We start from the raw sequence: 24790 nt of genomic DNA on the forward strand, positions 1-24790 counted from the left end.
ATGAGAAACTTTATCCAGTAAAAAAAAAAATTGCAAGTAATTATTTAAAGCCAATTTTTCATCAAATAGTTCCTGAGGCTACAGAAATGACACAGGAGAGGCTCAAGTTCTTTCCCCTTTCTTCTCTTCCAAACCAAGCTATCCTATTCCTCTTTATCTGACAAAGGAAAAGTCTTTTTTTTTCTCTCCCAAAGATACAAGTGATTGCCTAAAGCTACTTTTGGGGGAAACACATATACTGTTGTCACATCTCTAATCTGACTCTCAAGAAAATAGGCCATAACATAAAAGTAGTGTTTTGTAAACCAGTCTGGGGGGACTGTGAGAAGGAAGCATTTCTCAATCACTTTTCCAGAAGGGTCATAGAAGTCCACGTTTTCGAGAAACGATCAGTCGCCTCATCAGTATGCAGCACTGCTTTTACCAGCAGCACATTCAGGATTTCCTGGGCAAATGCTGCCATTTCCTTTTTAATGTCTCTGCTGCAACTAGATTAGTGCGGTGTGAGCAGCCGGCCTTGCATGAAGATCTTGGGCTGTGGCTGATGCTGACAGGTGCCAGCACTGGGATCAGCCAGGTAGAGCCACTCAGTCACTCACCTGTGTCACATGCATTGGTCACAAGCTCTCACAAAGTTTTGACTAGGCAGGGCTGGTTCCTAGAGTGGTTGCTCAATGTCCCATGCTGTTATTCTGTGGCCTGTAAATAGTAAAGCTTGGTTACTGGGGGACACTTTCTCCCAGTTAGGTGGTCACTTTCCCTTTCCCAGAAGGAACATGAGCTCCACAATGTCACCACCCCTACCATTACGATAAAGTTCCTGTTGGATGCAAAAATGATTGTGGCTTTTTTCAACTTCTGTTACTCTCTGGTCTCACAGAAGTGTTTTGATTTATTGCTAATTGTGTTTATTGATGTAGCATTTCTTACAAACATGTACAACATTACATGCACCGATCATCTGAAGCAGTTTTTGCCAAAGAACATCCATATAAAGTAATCTTTGTTTTTTGTTCTTCCCCCAATATATTAGGTTGAACCACATGAATTACAATTGCAAATTACAATTTTTACAATTTCGTATGATTCAACCTTAATATAAAAAGAATCTACCCTCCTGCTACCACCATTGCCATTAGTTTAACTTGCAAATCTAATCATAGCTCTCACCTCAACTTCTTTCTCAGAAGCGCCTACATGGCTATGGCTGGTACAGATTTCCCTTCCATCTCTATCTGGGTCTAAATTTTGTCACCTCCCTCCTTGTACTCGTAGGGCCAATTAAAATTCTTCTCCTGTTATCCATTAATGGGTCTCCTCAGACTGGCAATTGAAAGAAACCTGTCTGAAATAAGGACATCTACAGCAATGGCCAAGCTAGTCAACCAACAAGAAGGTTAAGGTTGGCCAACTTTTATAAATTAATATTACTTCCTTTTAAATTGGTTATGTAAAACAGTTATAATAGAACCCATTAATTTGTATTCTACTTATGAGATAATTCAGACAAAGCCTGTGCTTTGCTTTGAACTATAATGTATATATCTGACATATATACATTATAATGTACATAAAATATGTATTAATAATTATAATTTAGTGACAATAAATAATCTGTAATTAAGTAGTGTGTACATAATTAGAGGAGTTATTTAAGAGAAAAATGAAACTCTGAAGCATCCCTTAGAATCACTCACCAGTAACCAGAATGCTGAATAAAAATCTTGTGATTAAAGCTGACAGAGAAATCCATGAACCAAAACCTTGGCAGTCTAGAGATATCCTGTGAACTCAGAAACACTAAACATATTTTTGGAAAAGCAGTCTGCAGTTCATTTCCCACGATCTCAGACTGGCATTTCTTCACCTGTATCCATCATTCTAAATTAGTGAGATTTTGGGCTATGATTAATATTAACAAAATATTGTAGAACGTTGTTTTGTTTTACTGAAGACAACTAAGATGTTTGACAGTTTAATGTAAGTTTTTGCATCAGATTTTTTTAAGAGATGTTAAAAAAAAAGGCTTCTACCACACCCTTGCCACCTACATAGTGACCCACGATAGTGGCATGGAAGGATGTTCTTATTGCCCCTCCGAGCCTCAGTGGCCTCATTTCTATGATGTGGACAATCATAACCTACTTCCTAGGCTTGACGTGATAATCAAGTCTATAAGTTAGTGACTCAGATATAGTAACGGCTGAGTAAACATTCATTCCCTTCGCTGTCCCTTTATGGCCATTTATGAACATGCTCCTTTGCTACCCTTGACTGCTCTTTGAAGCCTAGAAAGGAACCTTGGCCAGGTGAATGGCTGAGGCTGAACTTCAGGTCTTCTGTCCAACAAGGCTGGGCTGCTGGGCTTTGTTAACCAGAGCTTGTCTTATTCATTCAGCCAACATTTTTGAAGACCTCCTATTTATGAGAATCTACGTGAGGTACCTTAGTTGTGTTAAGTTCTCATCTCTGAGGTATAATTTCAGGAGTTCCTTGCTCCACCAAGGTGCTGGGAATGTACACATTATCCAGTGTGCTGAATTAAGGCATTGAAAACTGTAATAAAAAAGAAAATCTCACGTTATAAGAGTGAGGTTGCTAAAAATTAACATTACACCAAGTAAGCATAACCCTCACCAATTAACCAACCACCTGAGAAGAACTTCAAATCATGGAACAAAGAATAGCTAGATTCTGACAGGAGTGAGTATGTTTCACTTTCAACAAACTTGAGGTCCTGCCATGCCAGGCACCGCACAGGCCTATGTATTTGGAGACACAGCTGGGACCCTAACATGCCAGGTGCCCTAGCAAAGCATTCTGGACATGTCTGGTGAAGGGGGTGAAGGAGAAGAAAGGGCGGGGCAGGCTTAGAAAGATAAAGATTGTCCAAGGGAGCTTTTTGCCTAAGGGCAGCCTTGTGAGTGTGCTATATTCTCCTGTCCACCCTGGGAAATCTGGGAAAGTCACCAACAAAGGGCTGAGTTCCTTCTCTAGTGTGGAAAAGAGTATTGTCGAGTCATTGCAAACTCATTGGAGAAAAACAGGCTCAAATCCATTGGGAGTGATATGTTTCTCTGGACATTCCACCATCACTTAGTCTACTTAACATAACTGTTAAAATACCAAATTTACGCCAAATTTAACGTTCACTTGTCTGATCTGGAAGGGAAACTGACATTTTGAATGTCTGCTACTCCACAGCCCAATATGGCAGCCACTAGCTACAGGTGGATGTTTAAATTTAAATTAATTAAAAGACAATAAAGTTTTAAATTTTTAAAAGTTAAACTAAAAATTCAGCATATCAGTCTCTCTCGTCACATTTCAAGTGCTGAGGAACCACTGTGTCTCGTGGCTACTGTATTGGGCAGCATCTATACGGAACATTTCCACCCCTGCATGAAAGGTTCTGTAGGAGAGCACTGGTTTCGTATGTATCAGCGTTATGCTTGTACACAATGTCATACATACATTATCTTATTTATTCCCCAAAATCATCCCAAGGAAGAGTTTCATTCCCATTTTTCAGATGAGGCATGAGGTGGTGGAAATGTTCTAATATTAGATTGTGGCGCTGTAAATTGTGTTCTGTAAATTTATTAAAGATCATTGAATGTTACACTAAAATGTGTGAATTTTATGTATGTAAATTATACTTCAATAAAGCTGTTAAGAAAAAACAAGATATAAATCCTAAAACTCTTGGGTAGCCAAAAATGTAATGTTGAAAAGCTGCCAAACCTTTAATTAGTGGGTCAAAGATTAATTGCTGGCAATTTTCTAAATTTCCTCCATGATGGTAAAAGAAATGATGTTTCATCTCAAGTCAAATACATCCCAAGTTTCTCAGGAAACTCTACAAGGTATAGCACTATTATCCTCATTTTCTGAGGAAGGAAATTAGGACTCAGAGGTTAAAATAACTTGTTGAAGATCTGCAGCCAACAAGAACTGGTGACGGTGTCAAACCCAATATTGTCTGGCCTCAATGCCTGTGGCAGCTGCCCTGTCTGCATCATGCACCTCTCTCTCCGTGAATGAGAAGAAGCCCTTCCGTTGTTTGACTTGAGATCACTTTCCATCTCTCAGGAGACAACAGCTAACTGATTTTCCAATGTTTCTATCAGCATGTTGCATTTTGTAGTCAAGAAGACTCATGAAAGGTATAAGGCTGGGATCTGTTTTCAATATTGAACACAAAGAAAAATAAAACTCTGGGCCATATGTTAATGGAAAGATCTGTGTTTCTGTCTTTTGGTGTTCACTAGTATGCATTCTGGCTTTTAAAATGACACACACACGTAATTGCTGCAAGTCTCTTCATATATATACATACATTATATATATACACACATATACATTATATCTATATATTTATATCTATCTATCTATCTATCTATCTATCTATCTATCTATCTATCTATGTATATTCCTTGGAGACTCCAAGATATGACTTGCAATGGTGTCTGCTTAAGAACTTTTGAGGGACTAGCCACTGTCATGCCTCTGGTACATGGGTCAACAGTCCAGTTTTAGATCACCTTATAAGTTGGGTCGCTCACTCCTCACCCACTTTATGAAATGGAACTCTGCAAAATTGAAAGCTGATGGGGCTGCAGTTTCCAGCTTTGTCTAGGGCTAGTAACCTTCACATCTTCAGTTCCATCCTGTTAGCATCTAGCTTTATTTCCTTCTTGCCATTTCTCTCTCTTTTGGTCATTAAATATTTTATCAGACCTCTGGGTGATCTCCCCCAACCCAGCCTGGTCTTCTCAAGCCTGCTGTGGCCCCTACCATCCCCGATCCCCCCTCTGGTCAGGCTCAGGCAGGTCCCCCTGGACTCTCCCTGGCCCACTTGTTCTTCTCTTGGTGCTCTTGTAAATAGCCCAGTCATTTCCTTTATCTTTTCCTTCCCTTCTCCTGGGACATGTTCATACTCTGTTTTAACCAGTTGAAATCAAATAAACCAAACCAAAACAAAAATAAATAAAAACAAGAAACCAATACCAAGCCAGCAGAACATGTCCATGTGCCAAATTTAGGCTCTTGATGTTGGACCTCTGCTGTCCCTAGGACTTTGAGAGACAGCAACAAGGATTTTCTTCCTGTACAAGGAAATGTAGGTGACATTGGGGGAAAAAAAAACCCAGAGTGAACATTGTGATGCCAAAACACTAATGGTGAAAATGGGGGTCACAGTGCTTTATTTTTCCCTCTGTCAATATTCTTAGAAACAGGGAGTAAACAGAGACTTCTGCTTTTATATATTTGGCAGTAGTAGAGCTTATTAAGCAGTTTTGATTCTTACAGTCGTTTTCACATTTCAAAGTAAAATTCATTTGCAGGAGATCCTTGAGTCACTTCTTGTGCGCTCAGAGATAATTGAATGCCAGGATTTGAAAAGTCTTTGCAGCAGTGTCAGGAAGTCAGCCATCTCCTAGTGGCAGCAGTGAAGTCTGTGTTCAGCTGTCTGACTCACTGCCCCAACGGAAAGCCTGCTTTCTTGTGAACTGTGGGCACTAGCCTTCCCCAGCACAGGTTTTCAAAACCAGGACTTAACACGTCCTAATCACTTGGTGGTCCAGACATCTTCACTGTGGCCAGTCCAACACCTTAGAATGGTCCACCACACACATTGCACTTCCAACAAAACGTTGCCTAGGACTGACTCCAAACTGTTTTCATAGGTATTTTAGAGACGTTATTTCCTTTCTCTCTTACTTTGGATTTTATGCAGATGTTCCTAAATTCAGACAAAAGATGTGTTCTGAGAGAACTCTCTGTTTTAAAGGATTTCAAGGTAGCTCTCATTTTAGGCAACAAATGCACCTATAAGGCAGTCACCCTGTGTTTATCCATTCTGTAGGTCCAGGTTTTTTCCCCAGTAGATTTGCTGAGGAATTTGGTTATAATTTGGTTAACAAATGCACCTCCTCTGAAAAGGGCACTTTCAAAAGTGCTGCATAAATTACATGGATTTGGACATGTTGCAGTTATCAGATTTATAGTGTGTTTTCTACGCAGTAAGAAAAATGGCTACATTTCAAGATGGGCTATTGTGCATATATAAATGAGCTGAAAAATGATTAGAATCTCTTAATTCTTTTTGTTTTAGCAATGTAGAAATGTCAGCACTAGGAAAGGGGGATTTACTGTGTGCCTACTATGTGCCAGGTCCTGGAGTAAGTATTTTAATGTCAGGTGCAGCTCAGTGTGGGGTTTGGACCTGCTGGCTTCTAAGGTTGAACTGCCTGAATTTGAATCTCAGCTTCCCCATTGCTGAAATGATTCAGTGAGATAAGACGGGCAATGCATCTAGCCCCATACTGGTGTGGATAGCAAGGACTCAATAAATATTAGCTGCTCTTTATATCTTATTCCCTTTAATCCTATGAAGTAGACAATATCCTTCTATTTACAGTCAGGGAGACTGTCTCAGAGTAGTCCAGTAACTTGCATAAAATTTTCGGAAGTGTGTTGCAGGGCAGAAGTTAGAACCAGGGCTTGACTGGACCCTCCAGTAAAACTTCTAACCAGGAATTCTTGTGTCTAGGCTGCCAGGAAAATCTGTGCTGGGATTTTTCTGTGATGGGAAAGACCACCCCAGCTAGAATGATGTCCTCTACTAAAAGGCAAAGCTGCCCTTACAGGCAGCAAATTCACAAATAGACTTTTCTACGTTTAAGAAAACTTTCAAAGGGCTAGTTTCAGCAGTTAACTATTTCCCAGGTAGAGTACAGTGGCATCATCACAGCTCACTGCAACCTCAAACTCCTGGGCTCAAGCGATCTTCCTGCCTCAGCGTCCCAAGTAGCGGGGACTACACGTGCACGCCACGATGCCAGGCTAATTTTTTTATCAGTAGAGACAGAGTCTCGCTGTTGCTCAGGCTAGTATCGAACTCCTGAGCTCAAGCAATCCTCCTGCCTCGGCCTCCCAGAGTGCTAGGATTATAGGTGTGAGCCCCTGTCCCTGCCACAGTTAACTATTTCTTAAAGCTCTTTTTTTTTTCTTCAGTGAATAGCAAATTCTCAGCTATGTGGATAGGTGTACACTTTTCAAAATCTGTGCATGATGTATAAAACATGCCAAATATACCAGTTCTACCAATACCTTTGCTGGGTAAGTGTTGTCATCTATGTAAATATCAACTGCTAATGCCAGCTTAAGGAAATCGTAAGGATGATGTTCCTTTAGCAGCCAGAAGGCAAACCTCTAGAGTGTTCCAGGGGGCGGGGCAGGGGTTAACTTTGTAACTAGCTACTCTGGTTTTTCCTCTCTCCTTATGGCATGAACACCAAGTGATGCTGGCCACCCCAAGTCCCTTGGCCACATCAATCAGGCTGGATTTCAGGATTTCAGTGCTGTTCAAATAGCTCTTCTAGGTGTGAGTTTCAACTGAGAACATCCCTGTTTTCATCCTCAAGGTTGATTTTCTGGTCACTGTTCATATTGGCCACATCCGGGCTGCTATAGGACAAAGATTGAAGTTTTAATAGTGAAAGAGTTCAATAGTGTTAACATTGAAACTGGAAAATCATTTTACTCATGTAGGATCCTGCTTTGCTGTGTTGAAATCTTAGACAAACAGATGACCTGTAGCCAAGATACAGGTAGGATTTAGCTCTCAAAATTGGCTGAGTCTCTCGTTCCTTTAGATGTATACAAAAGAGAGGATTCGGTTTCACAAATGAATATGGGCTTAATATAAAGATAGTACAAAACAAGAAGAATTAGGGCTGAATATCACATAATTTTCATTGCAGTTTACTTCCTAGCACTTAATCTAGTCAAAATATTTCTCTTCACAACATTGCTGCTTTCTGAATAACTCAGATGCTTAACTATATTCTGCCATCTAAATTTATATCTGCAATAAGGCACAGAGCGTATGCATCAAATTCTGTGCAAATGAAAGGAACTCACCCCAGGATGCTGTTATGGATGTGACAATTTAAGAAGCTACACATCACTTCACTTAAACTGCTCTGTGTTTTTCTTTGCAGGGTTCAGCGGATTCCTACACGAGCAGGCCGTCTGACTCCGATGTCTCTTTGGAAGAGGACCGGGAAGCGATTCGGCAGGAGAGAGAACAGCAAGCGGCTATCCAGCTTGAGAGAGCAAAGGTGACTTTCTTCCCCTTTTGCCGTTCAAAAGGGGCATGTTGCTCAGCAGCTATCAGCTACCCTTCCCCTACCTCACATTTTTCTGTAATAATAATTTTATGATTATCCTGCTAAGACTCCCGATTGCAAGGTTCTCTGATCCATTTACCCCTGAGAGAGGTTAGTAACGTCTCCAGGGGTGCAAGTCCTGACAACCTTTACCCTTTTGTGTTTGGTTTGGTGGTGAATTTTTGGTCATCTTCCAACTTAGTAATGTGGCCAATATCTAGCCTGCATTGGTGGAGAGCCTCCTAAGGTACCAGTAGCCCACCTGTTCTTGACTCTCCTTGTCCATTACCCCCGCATTTTTTTTTTTTTTTGAGACAGGGTCTCACTCTGTTGCCTGGGGCTAGGATACAGTGGCATCATCATAGCTTACTACAACCTCAAAATCCTGGGCTGAAGGGATCCTCCTGCCTTAGCCTCCTGAGTAGCTGAGACTAGAGGTGTGCACCACCAGGCCCAGCTAATTTTTTTTTCCTATTATTTTTTTTTTTTTTGAGAGACAGTATCTTGCTATGTTGTTGCCCAGCAAGAACTCCTGGCCTCAGGCAATCCTCCCGCCTTGGCCTCCCAGAGTGCTAGGATTACAGGCATGAGCCATCATGCCTGGCTTACCTCAGCCTTTATTACAGGCCCCTTGTGCATTGTTCTGTGGATCTCCCTGTTGGTTTCTCTACCCTTCTTTCTCACTTTCAGTATCTTACCTAAAGTTCAGTGTGACGTTCAGAACTTTGAACAACTCTGAGAAGTGCAGCGAAGTCAGCAATAAAAGCCAATGCCAAAGTAGACCATCAGCTATTCCACGAGGAGAGGCCCCCATAGGAATCTCTGCCCCCATAGGAAGCAACAAGAAACAAATTGCACAGTTTAAAGTTAGCACTAGAAGAGTCACTAGAGATCTCCCATTCTGTATCCTTCCAACATTTTTTTTTTTCAGCACAGACCCTTTTTGTTAAATGAAATTTTATACACAATAGCAAAATATAAGGCAAGGTTCACAGCCAGCCTCTCCTCCTTGGCCTCTAGGACAGACTCCTACCTTAGCAGTCTTGGTCTTTCTAGTAAATAATTTTTAGAAGAAGAAAAATGGAAGCCCAGATAAAGTATATTCCTTCCTTTTTCTATTTTTGTAGTAAAATCTTTAAAAGAGAGGTGAGAGGAGAATGATGCAGGTAAAGAGGTGTCTTCATTTGCTTCAACACCTGTGACACCTGTGCTCTGTTGGTGGCAGGGGGTTTTCCTGCAGTGCCTGTGAAGGGACGTCAGTGAGATTCTAACTTGGGTCCTGCCTCAGTGTTGTCCCTCTGTCATGTTCCTAGGAATAAGCCAGTAACAAAGCAGCCCAGAATTTCAGGAACCTTGTATCTCATTTGTGGCTAATTTTTTTTTTTTTTTTTGAGACAGAGTCTCACTCTGTTGCCCAGGCTAGAGTGAGTGCCGTGGCATCAGCCTAGCTCACAGCAACCTCAAACTCCTGGGCTCAGGCAATCCTCCTGCCTCGGCCTCCCGAGTAGCTGGAACTACAGGCGTGCGCCACCATGCCCGGCTAATTTTTCTATATATATTTTTAGCTATCTGTATAATTTCTGTCTATGTTTAGTAGAGACAGGGTCTTGCTCTTGCTCAGGCTGGTCTTGAACTCCCCAGCTCAAATGATCCGCCCACCTCAGCTTCACAGAGTGCTAGGATTACAGGCGTGAGCCACCTCGCCCGGCCTGTGGCTAATTTTTGTTTTAAAGTTTTCTTTTGGAATCTGTTTGGTGGCCATTGTGGTCACCCAAATGTGGGTGGCAGTGCCATTATCTTAGGCTGGTGGTTTTCTTAGCCCCACAAGGCTGCACCAGCCCAAGAGCACTTTGCTGGGGAGGACTTTGTATAAAAAGAGTTTCAAAACCAGCTTTTGTTAGCTAGGGAGATGATGACATGTGACGAGCCCTGCCCATCAGCACTGGCCGTGACTGGCCCTTCTCTTCCCTGACAGGACAAGGTCTTCTATTGCTCAGGATCCCACAGGTTTTCAGATCTGAGGCTATTTCAAAAATACTTATTTTACCCTCTCCCCATCTTCTTTTTAAGACCCAGCACACATTTTTTGTATCCCAAAGTGCAAGAGTGTCTGTTATCATTTAAAATAAACATAAGCCTGACTACCATAGTGAGCCCCCATCTCTATAGAAAATTTTTTTAAAAAAATTATCTGGGAGTGGTGGTGCTGTAGTCCCAGCTACTTGGAAGGCTGAGGCAGGAGGATCACTTGAGCCCAGAAGTTCAAGGTTGCAGTGAGCTGTGATCGGGCCACTGCACTCCAGCCTGGGTGACAGAGCAAGACCTGTCTCTAAAAATGGAATAAATAAAAATAAACATAGACTTTTAAGACATAGAGAACAAAACAGACTGCCTACCCCTCTGTACATCCTTCCCCAGTACTTTAGGGCACAGTTTTTTATTTGGGATATTGCAAAGTACTGCAGGAGAGGAAACATGGTTGGGCTGATAGGACTGAAGCTTTTGCAGGGTCATTTCTGCAGATTTCTCGATGTTGCCTGGGAATGTAAAACTCGTTTGAGATCTCTCTTTGGAAAGTGACTTTTCTTACCACATGGCATTATCAGTCATATTATTATAGTTTCAGTGTAAAAAATGCTTGTCTCTCTTTCTCCCCCACCCCCCCACTCTTACTTCACGGTTCTGTCCCTAGTCCAAACCTGTGGCATTTGCTGTGAAGACAAACGTGAGCTACTGCGGGGCGCTGGACGAGGATGTGCCTGTTCCCAGCACGGCCATCTCCTTTGATGCTAAGGACTTTCTACACATTAAAGAGGTAAATGTAGGACATACTGCCTAACAGCTGAAGCTGGAATCAGCTCTGAGCCAAACTAACTGGAGAGGATACCCGAGGAGCTGCCAATGCAGTGCCTGATTTAATTTGCTCGGCCTTCCAAATCCATTCATTCTCGCGGAGACTGAGGTCTGCATTATCACACCCTGACAACACTGAATCACAGTCAACCTTTAAAATCACAGGAGGGATTTAGGATGGACCTGTGGTCCTCTGGTCACCTTTTAATCCCCTTGTGTGGCTGCAGAGCCATAGATCTACGGAGCCAACTTAGGCAAACCTGAGTTTGGTGGCGTGGCACCTACCCAGAGGGGACTATTTAGAAGGGATGTTGTAATTATAGCTATCTGGGCTATCATCCTGGGACCAACTTTAGAATGTATAATCATTAAAGGATAGTGTTAAATCTAAGAAAAGGACAGAGGACTCTGGGAAACAGAAGGGTTATGGAGTTGAGCAATACAAGGAGGAGGCCTCATATCTTGAAAGGTGGAATAGGGACATTGCAGACTTCCATTTACTTAACTTTGGTGTATTGAAATTCTACTTCATGTCAGACATCATGCTGGGCATTGGGGCATCAGATGGCAGGATCACTGTCCCCATTGGCAGGGGGGCCCCAAGTCTGGGGAGAGAGGCAGACAAGCACACAGTTTCTGTATGGGACGACAAGTTCTATTACAGAAAAGTTGAGTGGGTGTTGTGGGAGCCCAAAGAAAGAGGAGGGGACCCTCTGGCCGGGGAGGAGGAAGATTGGGGGTGGGAAAGCTCTACAGAAGTGGCGAAGTCTGAGGGAGCTCAGGTTGGGCCAGGGGTGGCATCACCTGGAAGGAGCAGCCACAAGCAATGCAGTGTGGCTGGAGGGCAGTCAGGAGCAGTGACACAGGGTCTGGGCCAGGTCAGAGGGGCAGAGACCAGATACAAAAAGGATCTCTTGGGCCGTGGCAGGAAGCCTGGACTTTATCACCAGGCAGTTAGCTGGAGAGGAATTTTAAATAAAGGACGGATGTGACAAACCTTCTGTCTTAGAATGATAACTCTGATGGGCAGGGGAGTATTGCAGAGGGCTGGGGAGACACGCTCGAGACTGGATGTGGCTGTAGCAGGGAAGATAGAGAGAGGGAGCAGCTCAGAGAGAGAGAGCTGGGGCAAATAGACAGGATGTAGAGATTTCACAGGGGTCGGGAGAGGGGAAAGTGAGGTAGACAGAAATGAAGGACGGAGGCCAGTTTTTCTGGATAGAGGACGGTATCAGCTGTCAAAATAGAGATGGCAGAGAGGGGAGCAGATGTGTTAGGGGGGGTGGTTATGAATTTGCTTTGAGGTACCCTGTGTCTGGGGCATCATGAAACTCCCCATGAAGATTCTTAAAAGTCTCTCTTACCCACATAACAGGGAAGCCAGAGGAGAAGAATTGCAATTGCTCTTTGTAAATGCTTGAAGTTGAAAAGGACAATGGGTTCTAACCAGGGGAAGATAGCATAGGGCTAAGGGAGCATTTCAAAAATTTTATTTACATTGTTAGGATGGGAAAGATTGAATGAAGTATGTTTTCCATGCTGGGATGCTGAACCCAGTAAAATGTACTGGAAGGAAAAGGGACAGCTAATGAGGTGAGGGGCTGGAGTAGAGGGGAGGAGACGACATCTGGAGAATGGGCACAAGAATTAGGCTGAGTCGGGAGGAAAGTCTTACCTTCCTGGAACTACCTTGTTCTGCACAGAATTTTCTGATGAGGTTGGGACGTGCACTGGAAGATGTTCCCACTTTGTGGTCTCTGTTTGCCCTGCTAGGAGGGAGAGGTTGCAAATAGAATCTTAAAGAGAGGAGAGCATAAAGGAGGTACAGGAAAGTGAGATCTGAGAATGAAGGTGCCAGAGAATGTGACCAGCATAACCATATCATGTAACATCGCTGAGCCACGTTCACTTACTGCCCAGTCTAGGACGAGATGTGCTTGGTAACGATATAATCAATCTTGAAAATCATTCATTGAAACTCTGCATTCCACAGTCTGGATCAGCAGCATGGAGGTCGCTGGGACCACTGCCTGTGGAACTGTAGAAGTAGAGGCCAAATTAAGTGGGATGAGGAGAGAAGGGGAGCTAGGAAGTGTGTTTAGCACATGGAGACCGTGCTTTCAAGGAGGTTGACACTGACTAGGCAGTAAACTGAGGAGAGTGTGAAGTCAAAGGAGGTCTTCCTTCAAGATGGGAGCCACAGGAGCACCTGTGCGTGCTGGTGTTAACTGATAGTGGGGGGAGATTGATGGGCAAGGAGAGAGAGGCGAAAGGGCAGAGTTTTTGAGTGGGCAGGAAGGGTGGGATCCAGACCCCTCATGGAGGGACAGACCTTTCCTAGAAAGAGGGACACTCATTCATTGTGATGTGCAGGAAGGAGATGGGTGCAGGCACAGGCAGCTCAGAGCTTTGGTGATGGGGAAACTGAGGCAGCATCAGCTTGATGGCTTCTACTTTCTCTATGGTGTATGAGGTGAGGATGTCTTACATTTGCCTAGAAGACTAGCACCCTTGACCTGAACCATGTGTCCCAGCATCTGAATGGTTCAGTTGATTCTGTCTCACCATTCCCATCAAAAATGACCAAGCCATATTCATTAGCTGCTAACACCCGTCGTGTCCCAGGAGAAGCAGCTCTTTAAAAGGTAAAAGAAGTTTGCACATGTTACATGTATGCTCACCCACACCAACATCCCGACCCTGTTGTATTTTATTGCTTTCCTGCATTCTGTCAGTACCTCCGTTTGTCCTGTTGGTTGCTTTTTGATCTACGTGCTTGTTGACCAGTGACTTTCTTTTCTGTCTGGCGCTTTGATGTGTGGTACTGAGCTGGGAATCCCTGTGTGGACCAGAGCCACCGTTTTCAGATCTTGAAATATCAGATAAGAGAACCTCTTAGAAAGAGAAATTGCTAATCATTTTAGAGAACTCAAAATGAGAAGGCTTGGAACAACACTAAGGTGACCTTTCCAGAGGGCTGGCACAAGTTCCCAGAATGTCAACACAAATAAACACAATTCTATAATCAAGTGGTAGTCTTTTCTCTCATCCATCACCTAGGAGGCCATCTATTATGCACCATTTTAAGTACTTTCTCAGTAATAAAAAAAGCTTGAATGCAGAGAAAAGCTACAGCTATGCTTGTCACGTAAGCCAAATGATAAGAGAATTAAGCTCTTGAATTTACATAGCAACTTTCTCCCCAGTAGCTCAAAGAACTTTCATTCACATTGAGTCAGATTCTCACTGAGCTTGAGCTGTTTCCTAGAACTAAGTTAAAACATCGTGGGAAGTTGCAGTAACCATTTCAGCAAGCCCTTTAAGGTCACAGGGCACTATTTAACAAATTAGTGTTCCAATGGGCTAACTTCATTTTAGGAAATAACTTATGCCTTAGGAAACCATGACTCATAGTCTGTTTTGTCCCCACTGTAGTAAAATTTAAATTCCAGACCTATGCACCAAAGATTCTCAAAGGGTTGCCTTGCCTTTTATTAATTCCAAAATAGACAGGCATGTTATCCTGAAATAAAAGACGGGAAGTTGGGGAAAACTACCACCTAGATTGTTCAAGATTTTATGTTAGGCCAATTCACATTTCTTTCAATACAATCTCATAGTACACGCCATGCATGCCTTGTGGAGGAGTTGTGTGCATAATAAAGACCAAATCCCTACCGTATCATTTTTCTTTTGAGTGTAAGGCTGTTACTCAGAATTACTCAAAGATACTCAGAATTTCATGCTGTGATGATTCAGTTAAATCATTTATTCCTCCTTTACAACATGTCAATATCATATTCATATATATATATATAAATTCCACTTTTCTCTGACACATGTCAATATCATATTCATATATATGTAAGTTCCACTTTTCTCTGAGCTAAGCAAAACCTACTACATATAGTGGTTATATTTTAAAAATATATATATTTATAAATATATATGTTTTAGATCAAAGAGGGAGAATTATCTTGTCTAAAACTGATAAAGACAATAAAGAAAGATTTTAGAATCGTCTGTGGAGAGTTTAAAAAATAAGACTGATATCTGTTTTCTAGAGATGACCTAACTGAAACCTTCCCTGAGGCAGGTGGCTTGGACTAGATTGCTTTCTGTCCTAGGATTCAGCAAATTTATAATTACAAATGAAATTTTGCTGAACCATCACATAAGCCCTATTGACAGAATCTCGCCCCACATTGGTTGAAGCCATGTCATGGGACTTTATTTCCTTGGAAATCCTGGTGTTCCTTTTGTGCTTCAGGCTGTGTGGAGATTACTTCCAAAATTCCACATACAAATATATAGTATGCTCAGACCTAGTAAGAGTAGGCTTCTTTTTCTTCGAAGAGTAAGTGGACCCTAATTTGCAAACCTATATTTGAAAGATTATAACTCTTCCCCAGTGAGGGTAGACCACAGACAGTATCATGGAATTTTTACCTGAAAGCTTTTGACAAATAACAGACTATTGAATATATTTCATCTCAGACATACCTGTCTTGCTTTCCAGAGTTTCAATTATATTGATGCATATTTATCCTTATAAAATCTATTCCTTAAGGACTGGCTAGGGCTTCTTGACAAGGACCGAAAGAATCCAAAGATTGGGGCAAGACATTAGTCTAGGGATTGGCAAACTACAGCCCACAGATCAAGTCTGGCCTGCTGCCTTTTTTTGTAAAGGAAAATTTTATTGAAACATGGACATACTCATTTATGTGTGGCTGCTTTCACACAAGGACAGCAGATTCAACTAGTTGCAACAGAGACCATATGGCCTGCAGAGCCTGAAATATTTATTATCTTGGCCTTACAGAAAAAGTTTGCAGAACCCTGTGTTAGTCCATGAACCTGTCTCAGATATACATAATATAGTAAAATATAATATATAATAGTTTATATATTATGTATGTCATATAATATAGTATAATATCATACCATATAAACAGTGTTTCATTTTTCTGGTCCCCTGAAATTAGTTAATAGAATGTCAAGATAAGTGAATTACTGATATCAGTTTTATTTCTGAATTCCAGAAATATAACAATGATTGGTGGATAGGAAGGCTGGTGAAAGAGGGCTGTGAGATTGGCTTCATTCCAAGTCCGCTCAGATTGGAGAACATCCGGATTCAGCAAGAACAAAAAAGAGGACGTTTTCACGGAGGGTAAGGTTCCATCCTTTATATGTATGTATTTTTTTGTGGGGGTGGGAAAATTAGGTGATATTTTCAAGTTTGCTTATTAGGTTAAAAACATATGCATTCAAAGTAAAAGATGCTTTTCCACGGGTGAGGTGTTTCTGAAATTGACACAGAGGGCTCAGAGAGCTCACTCTCCCCATTGCGTGCTGAAGCCCAACACCACGGGAACCCACGTGAGTTCCACAGTGGAGACTGTGTCCTGTGGCCTCAGCGAGCCCTCCTTGGAACCCAAGCTTTCCTCGTGTGAGTCACGAGGACACCCCTTCTCAGTAGAGCAAGTGGGAACTGACTTGACTCGGCACTCTGGCTCCTCGTGGCTCACTTTCAGAGAGTCCCTCGAGAGGGCACCGGATGTGATGGTGTATGCGGGTCCCGGCACTAGTAGCACCTTCTCCATCCCAGGGTTTTTGTGGCATCGACCGTCTCCTGGCATTGGGGTGAAGATACTGTCTAGCTTCAGATGCATCAGCCTCTAGTGAACCGATGCAGTAGATCTAAGCCATGTAGATCTTACAGTGCAGGTATTTAAAGGTCCGAGGAACACAAGCACAGCTGGAGAGAAGAAATCCGGCTCATGCTGGGCCCCCGCACATTGTGTTGCAGCCTGCACTGGAGCATGGATTTGATATGTGCTATGATTTTTTGAAAGCCCTGAAATAGACTCAGCTCTTCTCTTAACCCTCAACCTCTGTTTTCTACTGGACCCTTTTCTATTTCAAAACCTCCTCTGTTCTTTAGAGGCCCTTTTGCTTTTGTAATAATGGGAACCTCTTCTTGGACAGTAATAGATCACAAAAGTATAGTTATCCCCACTTTAATTATCAGTGTTTTTTAGTATCTAACATGCCTAAACTATCATTAATTGTTAATCCCTCTTGTTCCCTCTTCTCTGAACTTTTTGTCTTCCATACTTATCCTTAAACACACCAGGAACACATACTCCTGCCTCAGGGCCTTTGCATTTACCGTGTTCTCTTACTGGAACCCTTTCCTTCACATTTTCACCAGGTCACGCCTTCATCTGCTTTAGATCTTTGCTAAATATCACCTTTCCAGGGACCCCTTTCCTGCCAAATGTATGTAAAATTGTACCCACTCTCCTTCCCTGCACTTCCTATGCTCTCTTAGTTTTCTCTGTTGCACTTATTACTGTCAGAAATATTATATTAATATATTTACCTGTTTATCTTGTTTGGTAGAGTTTGAGCATCTATAATCCAAAAATCCAAAATCCAATGCTCCAAAAGGAAACACTCATTGGAGCATTTTGGATTTCAGATTTTCAAATTAGGGATGCTCACCTGGTAAGTATATAATGTAACTATTCCAAAGTCTGAAAAAATCTGGAACCCGAAACACATCTGCTCCCAAGCATTTTGGATAAGGGATGCTCACCTTGTACTGACTTCTCCCACTGGAATGTGACTCAGTAAGCAAAGGGATTTTGTCTCCTCCTACTCCCTGCCCCTGCCACTGTTATATTCCTAGCTTCTAGAACAGGGATGCAAAATCAATATTTGTTGAATAAAACAATAATTGAATTGTCATGTCTTCCAGAGTTTTATTGTCATTATCATAATTATTCCATAATATTATTACAGTCATGTGCTACATAACGATAATTTTTGGTCAGTGACAGACTGCATATATGACAATAGTCCCATGAGATTATAATGCTGTATTTTTACTGTACCTTTTCTGTCTTTAGATATATTTAGATATACAAGTACTTACCATTGTGTTACAGTTGCCTACAGTGTTCAGTGCAGTAACATGCTGAACAGATCTCTAGCCCAGGAGCAATAGGCTATACCTCATAGCCTAGGTGTGCAGTAGGCTGTACCATGTAGGCTTGTGCAAGTAGACTCTGATGTTCCCACAATGATGAAATCACCTAATGACACATTTCCTTCGTTAAGCATCGCATCACTGTTTATACTTGTGAATTAAAAGCTTACTTTGTGGCAGGTGCAATAGTAAAGCCAAGAGCTCACAGACATGATTTTATTTTATAATATTTTTATACCAACCCTGTGAGGTATAGCATCTCCTTCTATAGATGGGGAGGCTAAGACTCAAAGATGTGATGTCGTACAACTAGTAAGTGCAAGGCTAGGATGAGAAATCAGATTTTTCTGACTATAGGACTCATTCTCTTAAGCACTAAAAGGGAGGGACACAAGGGAAGTAGAAAGGAGGCAGCTCGATGGCCTCTGTGGGCTCCCGGGAAGCTTCCAAAGCACACATGAGGAGACCAATGTTGATGACAAATAAAATCACTTGTGACCAGTTCCTTACGGCTAATTCTTAACTCAGACTCCCACATAATCGTTTTTAAGAAGCAATGCTGGCCGGGCGCGGTGGCTCATGCCTGTAATCCCAGCACTATGGGAGGCTGAGGCGGGTGGATCGCTCGAGGTCAGGAGTTCGAGACCAGCCTGAGCAAGAGTGAGACCCCGTCTCTACCAAAAATAGAAAGAAATGATTTGGACAGCTAAAAATCTATATAGAAAAAATTAGCCGGGCATGGTGGCGCATGCCTGTAGTCCCAGCTACTGGGGAGGCTGAGGCAGTAGGATCGCTTAAGCCCAGGAGTCTGAGGTTGCTGTGAGCTAGGCTGATGCCACGGCACTCACTCTAGCCCGGGCAACAAAGCGAGACTGTCTCAAAAAAAAAAAAAAAAAAGAAGCAATGCTTTCTCCAGGTCTTCCTGCTTGTTTTGAGCTGTGCTCAACATCTGACTGGCACATTGGTGGCGGGTGTTAGGTGAGCAGGCAGTTCACAGGAACATTCCCACCAGTGATTCTTTTGCCTAATTTCTGCACTGAAAAACTAGAAGAGATAATTTTGCAAAGTATTTCCGGGTCCCAGTTAGTTCCCCACTTTCTCTGAGAAATGAGGTCAAAGAAAATATTTGGACAGATTCTTGAAGTTCTTCTCTATAGCAGGATTTGGTGTGTTTTGAATTATTTAGTAGGATTAAGGCCAAAGAAAACTTTGTACTTTCAAGTTCTATTTTCAAAGAATCTGGGGAGTGACTCTTCAGTTCTTTTTCTATATCCTAGGAAATCAAGTGGAAATTCTTCTTCAAGTCTTGGAGAAATGGTATCGGGGACATTTCGAGCAACTCCCACATCAACAGGTGAGGGTTTTAGTTAAACTCTTTTTAATGGAACGTATTCCTTTTTGAACACACATGCAAATATTTCTACTAATTTGGAAACGGTTTAAAGGTTTGATTTAAAGGTTTTTCTATTTAATATTTCATTGCTTATTTGCTTTCTGTGGTAATTTGATTTGATTTAAAGAGTTCTAATGGTACTAAAAATTCAGATCATTATAATAGAATTTTGAAAAATCTTATTTACCGCCCCCCCCCCCCCCGAGTCAGTAACTGTCCGTTGTATAAATCAATCTGCAACAAGTTTATTATTCTACCCAAGAACCCAACAGACTTTAAGATGGTGAGGGCCCATAAAAAAGACAAAAAAGTGTTAGAGTCTCAAGAAAATGCTCTATTTAAGTCTCCATGTGAAACTTTAGGATGTTTTGGGCTATGGAGGCTGGGAGGGTTGAAACAGAGAATGAGGCAGGGTCTGGATGAGGAATGGCCTTGTTTGTATCTGAACAGCAGACAACTGGGTCCTGGAATTAAGGGTCATGAAGGGACAGTGGTGGCCTAATCAGGACTTGTGGTACATTTGGAAATTATGGAGGTATTCACGCAGGAATTTTCTTCCACCTCATTCCCAGACTCCATAGGCTAATTTCTTTCTGGCCCAGAACTGCTGCTGCATTAGGGCATTCAGCATCCTGACTTCCAATTCCACTTCCATTACCAATTCAGAACGGCAAGTCCAAGGCTCCATCTCAGCCTCCCATAACTGCAGGAACCGGGATTGGCTCTGGAACAATTCTAAGCATCCGAGTCATTGTTCATGGGAATCTGTCCTGATCTCAGGGCATTGAACCAAACTAGGTCTCTGAGTTGCCCCCAAACAGACTGGACCTGCTTGGATGGCCACAAAACCACTTTAAATCAGATATTGAGTATAGTTTGCCTCATTCCCATTTGTTGGACATTCAGGACATTGTAGTTCTTTGCTATTACAAACAGGAAAGAACAGGAATCACTGGTTATAAATTTATTTGAAATTTAAAAGCAACATAGTAGGAAAAAAATGGGTCAATGTTTTAGAAAATGGTCAAAAACACCTAAGGGACTGCAAAATTATCTCATGGTTCACCAGTTACATATTCAAAAATAACTAGTGGTTGAGATGACAGTCATTTTTTTCCCCAAATTATTATTCTGTTTCCTTTTACCAAATTGTATTTGTCCAACTTGTTCCCAGCCACACTGTGCTGTGTCTAGCATGGGGACAAGCCATGGTTAAGGGCTGGCCCGGAACTTCCGATGTTGTTAAGAACTCCTGTCTACTACCCCCGCCCAGCACAAAATCAGGATATAAGGTCATTCATCCAGGAAGGAAGTTGTCTGTTTTCCATATGTCTTCAAAACTGACATGTCTAGAATGAAAAAATAGAGCAGAGCTCTACAGAGTGAGTGATAGGGAAGTGATAAAGGTAACTACAGGGACAAATGGGTACATTCTTCCATCTTTTAAACTCAGAATACTGTCGTTTCCAGAGATGACATATTTTGATATGGCTCTCATTGTTGTCTTTTAGCCAAACAGAAGCAAAAAGTGGTAAGTTATGTTTCCTTTTTAAATCTCCTGTTAACGTTCCTATACATCCATGCCTGCAGTGCTCCATGCCAGTAACCCCAACGGCTGTAACATAAGGGATGAGCCTCCTCGGTGGGGACCTGTGGTGACCTGAGAATGATGAATGTTGTGGCTGTCGAGGTGCACTCGGCCTCACCTTGTCACGCGTGTCAAATCATCTCTTTCAGACGGAGCACATTCCTCCTTACGATGTGGTGCCGTCCATGCGCCCGGTGGTGTTAGTGGGGCCGTCCCTGAAAGGTTATGAGGTACAAATATCATCTGTTACTCTTCCATTCTTGACCGAGAACCCAGGAGACAGTCACATTGGCGCTTGCTCCTCCAGGGTCTGTTTACATATCGGTACTGAGGGCAGCCAGCTCTCAGGATGTGAAGGCGGGTGGTTCAGTGTGGGACTCCGGTGGCCCTTTGCCCTCTCCTTCCTCTCCTGCACGCTTCTCATCTGTCCTGTATGACATTGCGTAGAAATAGCCCCCTCACAGTGTTTACAGTGGGGAATTCTGGTCAAAGATTTGCTCTGCATTAAATGCAGAGAAAAGAACTTTATCTGTTTTGACCATTCTCATTATTATTAGAAATAACAGAGAATGAACAGCACAGGGGAACATATAAACAATCTTCTAGCAAACCTAACCCCTCAAAGTACCAACAAATCTCACCCTGCTGGGTGCTCAAGGTGATGGCATATTCCATCACGTGTTTCTCTGCTTATTTATTTTAAAGGACACACAGAAAAAAAGCCACTAAAAACATTAGTGAACTTTGGAGGTTAATGAAGCAATATTGTATAACCAGGAAAAGAGTAGCAACTTAGATATACTACATTTCAGATGTTGCCGTTTGACTTTGTGCTAGCATGGATAAAAACAGGTGGATGTGACATCAAAATCAAGGTGGGCAACCTCCAGGGCACCATTCCCACTGAGCTAGGACAATGTCTGGCACATAGTAGGCACTCAGTACGCATTTGTTGAATGAATTAATGAATCTCTTTGAGGCAGATCTAAGAATCCTCTCTCTTTCTCTCTCTCTGTCTCTCTCTCTTTCTGTCTTTCTCTGAGTGGGAAATGTCAGAGAGATGAGCAGGAGAGTGGTCTGCAAAAACCCAGCCCTGGGCATGGAGAATTTCCCCCAACGTGCATAGACCGGCTGGACAGCTAGAGCCCAGGGCTGGCCTCTGGCCTCTAGCTGCTCCTTGCTGGAGGCGAGCATAGCTCAGGAGGGCCAAGGATGGCCAGCAACTGTGTACAAAGTCAGCCTGTTTTCTCCTGGCAGCAGTTCTATCCCCTAGTAAGCAAAGGGGGAAGAGGGGAAGAGAACCAAGGGGGGAAATTAGCAATTGCACAGGGTTACGCATGAAAAACACCTTCCACACTAACCTCCCCTAGGAGCCCACTGGCTGTGATAAGGTCTTTGCTCATTCCTAGCGCCCTTCCCTCCCACCTCTCTCACTTTTGACTTCTCTCTCTCTCTGCCTGTGTTTGCCTCATTCTTTTTTTCTCACCTCTGCAAAGGTAACAGACATGATGCAGAAAGCCCTCTTTGATTTCCTGAAGCACAGGTTTGATGGGAGGTGAGACATATAGATGTTTTTGTATTTTTATTTTCCTTTAACCAAACATGTATGATAAATTGATTTGTGGATCTATGTTTCCAGAGATTGCAGACGTTCTCTAATTAAAAGTTAACTCAGTATTCTTGGGAAGAATGTAATGAAAGAACTCTGAAAATATGAAGTATAGCATTGAATCCCCAAGGGAAAAAGGACCTTGAGAAGGAAATAAGCCATTTGTTTTATTCAAATGTATGTGTCTTTATTTTCTCACTTATTAGTGAATTCATACCAAAATGATTTTTATAAAAAATATTGATTAAAATATATAATATTTCTGATGAATATGGTGGCTTGCTGGCCAAGCTAGGTAATATTTGGGCATTTTGTATGTGTGTGTGTGTGTGTGTGTGTGTGTGTGTGTGTGTGTATGTGTGTGTCGTATGAAAGTATAAAGTACTAAATTTCCTCAAAAGAAGTGTGTGAGAATTGTTTTCCTCATAAGCCTCCCATAGTGACTATTTTGTAGGAAATAATATTTATGTGGGTGTTTAGTTCTGGGTTTGTTTTATTAGAAATGACTTTGTTATTTTTTAAATCTATTTTGTATGTATCTTGCTATGACTCATCAATAGGGCTCTGTCTTTAGCCATCCAATAATTTTATCAATTAAGTTTTGTGAAAAATGTCTAGAAAGAGAGTTTCTGTGTTTTTCAGAGAAAAAATAAAAGTCCATATTGACTCAGTCCTCAATATTAAGCTCTTTCATAATGCCAAATGCACTCCATGTAAAAATGAACACATGAAAAAACCTGAAAACTTACTAGAAATATAGAAGATTTAAATGGTTGTATACTGAAAAGTATGGGGAAATGCAGCCGATTTATCACCTTAAGTACACTAAATAATTTAAAAATGTAAAAAAAAACTTCAAGTAGATTCTACTAAATTGGTATTTTAAGAAAAAAGCAAACATGACAATGTTTTCAGTATAAATTGCTTATATTTGTCAAAAGAAAAGCCTTCTGTATAATTGTGTTAAAAATATTCATTGGTTTCCGGGACTATATACGAAGAAAATAAACTGGGATTTTAGTTCAAAAAATAAGAATGCTTCTGTGCTACTACGTGAACGTTTAGCCGGTCTGCCTTGGTAAATGGACCTGAAGATGTGTAATGATTTAAACACAATGGATGCTTATTTTTGGTGACTTAACATTCTGAGGCAGATGTTCCTTGACTGGGAGGGAGGGCAGAGAAGGGGAAGAGGGGGATTGGGCAAAACGTTTGTTCCACCGCTCACTTGGGGCCCTTTGCTGAGGGGTGGAGGGCGTAGAGGGATTGGGGGTGATCTCTCCAGTGGGCTGCTCAGGGAAAGGAACTGCCGGGCCTGGAAGTGGTGCACATCATTTCTCACGTTTCGTTGGTTAGAACTTGGTCACGTGGACATACCTAAGCACAAAGGAGGCTGAGAAATACAGTCTAACTAACTACCCAGGAGGAAGGGTAGATAGATTTTGTTGAGCCAATAACAGTCTCTGCCACATTCATCTAGTGGACATAAAGGGCTTAATAAGAAAGACATGTGCCTATCCCATTCCACTCTTTTTTAAAAGAAGATAGGGACAGAATGAAGTAGATTCAAAGAAAACGAGTGGAAAGTACTGAATACTAGAATATTGGAGGTGGAAGGAAATGTCAAAGTTCTTTTAGTCTCATCTCCCTTCTGCAACAACCACAATCAGACGACCTGCTTTTGTTTGAAAACTTCTGGCTATTAGGAATTCACTTCCTAAAAAAGCATTGCAAAGAAACAACTGAACTCTGACTCTTTAACTTAACAGTATTGGTCTTGGTCCTGCCTTCTGGTGGTCCGGGCCAGAACCCTTACCCTCAAGCAGCTCTCTGTGGATTGAGGGCAGCCAACATGCATGGCCCACTCTTCTGTATCCGTGTTTGCATGTGGACAGGGCCTTCAGCTGTGCTTGGAGTCAGTGGTTGAACCTGTGGTGTCTCTACCTAGGGCAGTTTTGATCAGTGCCGCATCCTCCGCCCCATAACAGCCCTCAGTCTGAACTAATCTCATCCCATAACACGGCCTAAGTTTGTGTTAGATTGTTTTGGTCCCCATATAGCATACTTATAGACAGCAGTGTTATCAAAGGTTTGAACTGTGGAAAAGAAGAAAAGATTTGTGATAATTTAGCAAAGAGAAAGTGAATGGCTTAATTACTGCTTTTAAGAA

At 42.0% G+C, this 24790-nt stretch overlaps 1 protein-coding gene across 5 annotated transcripts in view; it reads left to right on the top strand.

The window, feature by feature from the left end:
• Positions 1-24790, top strand: part of CACNB4 (calcium voltage-gated channel auxiliary subunit beta 4) — a 234155-nt gene that overhangs the window by 178220 nt on the left and 31145 nt on the right. For all 5 annotated transcript variants that reach the window (XM_045559025.1, XM_045559021.1, XM_045559022.1 and 2 more), the window contains 7 exons: positions 8010-8129; positions 10870-10992; positions 16076-16206; positions 19308-19384; positions 20935-20954; positions 21161-21241; positions 22508-22566. In XM_045559025.1, coding sequence (XP_045414981.1) covers positions 8010-8129; positions 10870-10992; positions 16076-16206; positions 19308-19384; positions 20935-20954; positions 21161-21241; positions 22508-22566 — 611 coding nt within the window. The remainder of the gene's footprint in view (positions 1-8009; positions 8130-10869; positions 10993-16075; positions 16207-19307; positions 19385-20934; positions 20955-21160; positions 21242-22507; positions 22567-24790) is intronic.

The sequence above is a fragment of the Lemur catta genome, chromosome 8, assembly GCF_020740605.2.
Source record: "Lemur catta isolate mLemCat1 chromosome 8, mLemCat1.pri, whole genome shotgun sequence".
Classification (NCBI taxonomy): domain Eukaryota; kingdom Metazoa; phylum Chordata; class Mammalia; order Primates; family Lemuridae; genus Lemur; species Lemur catta.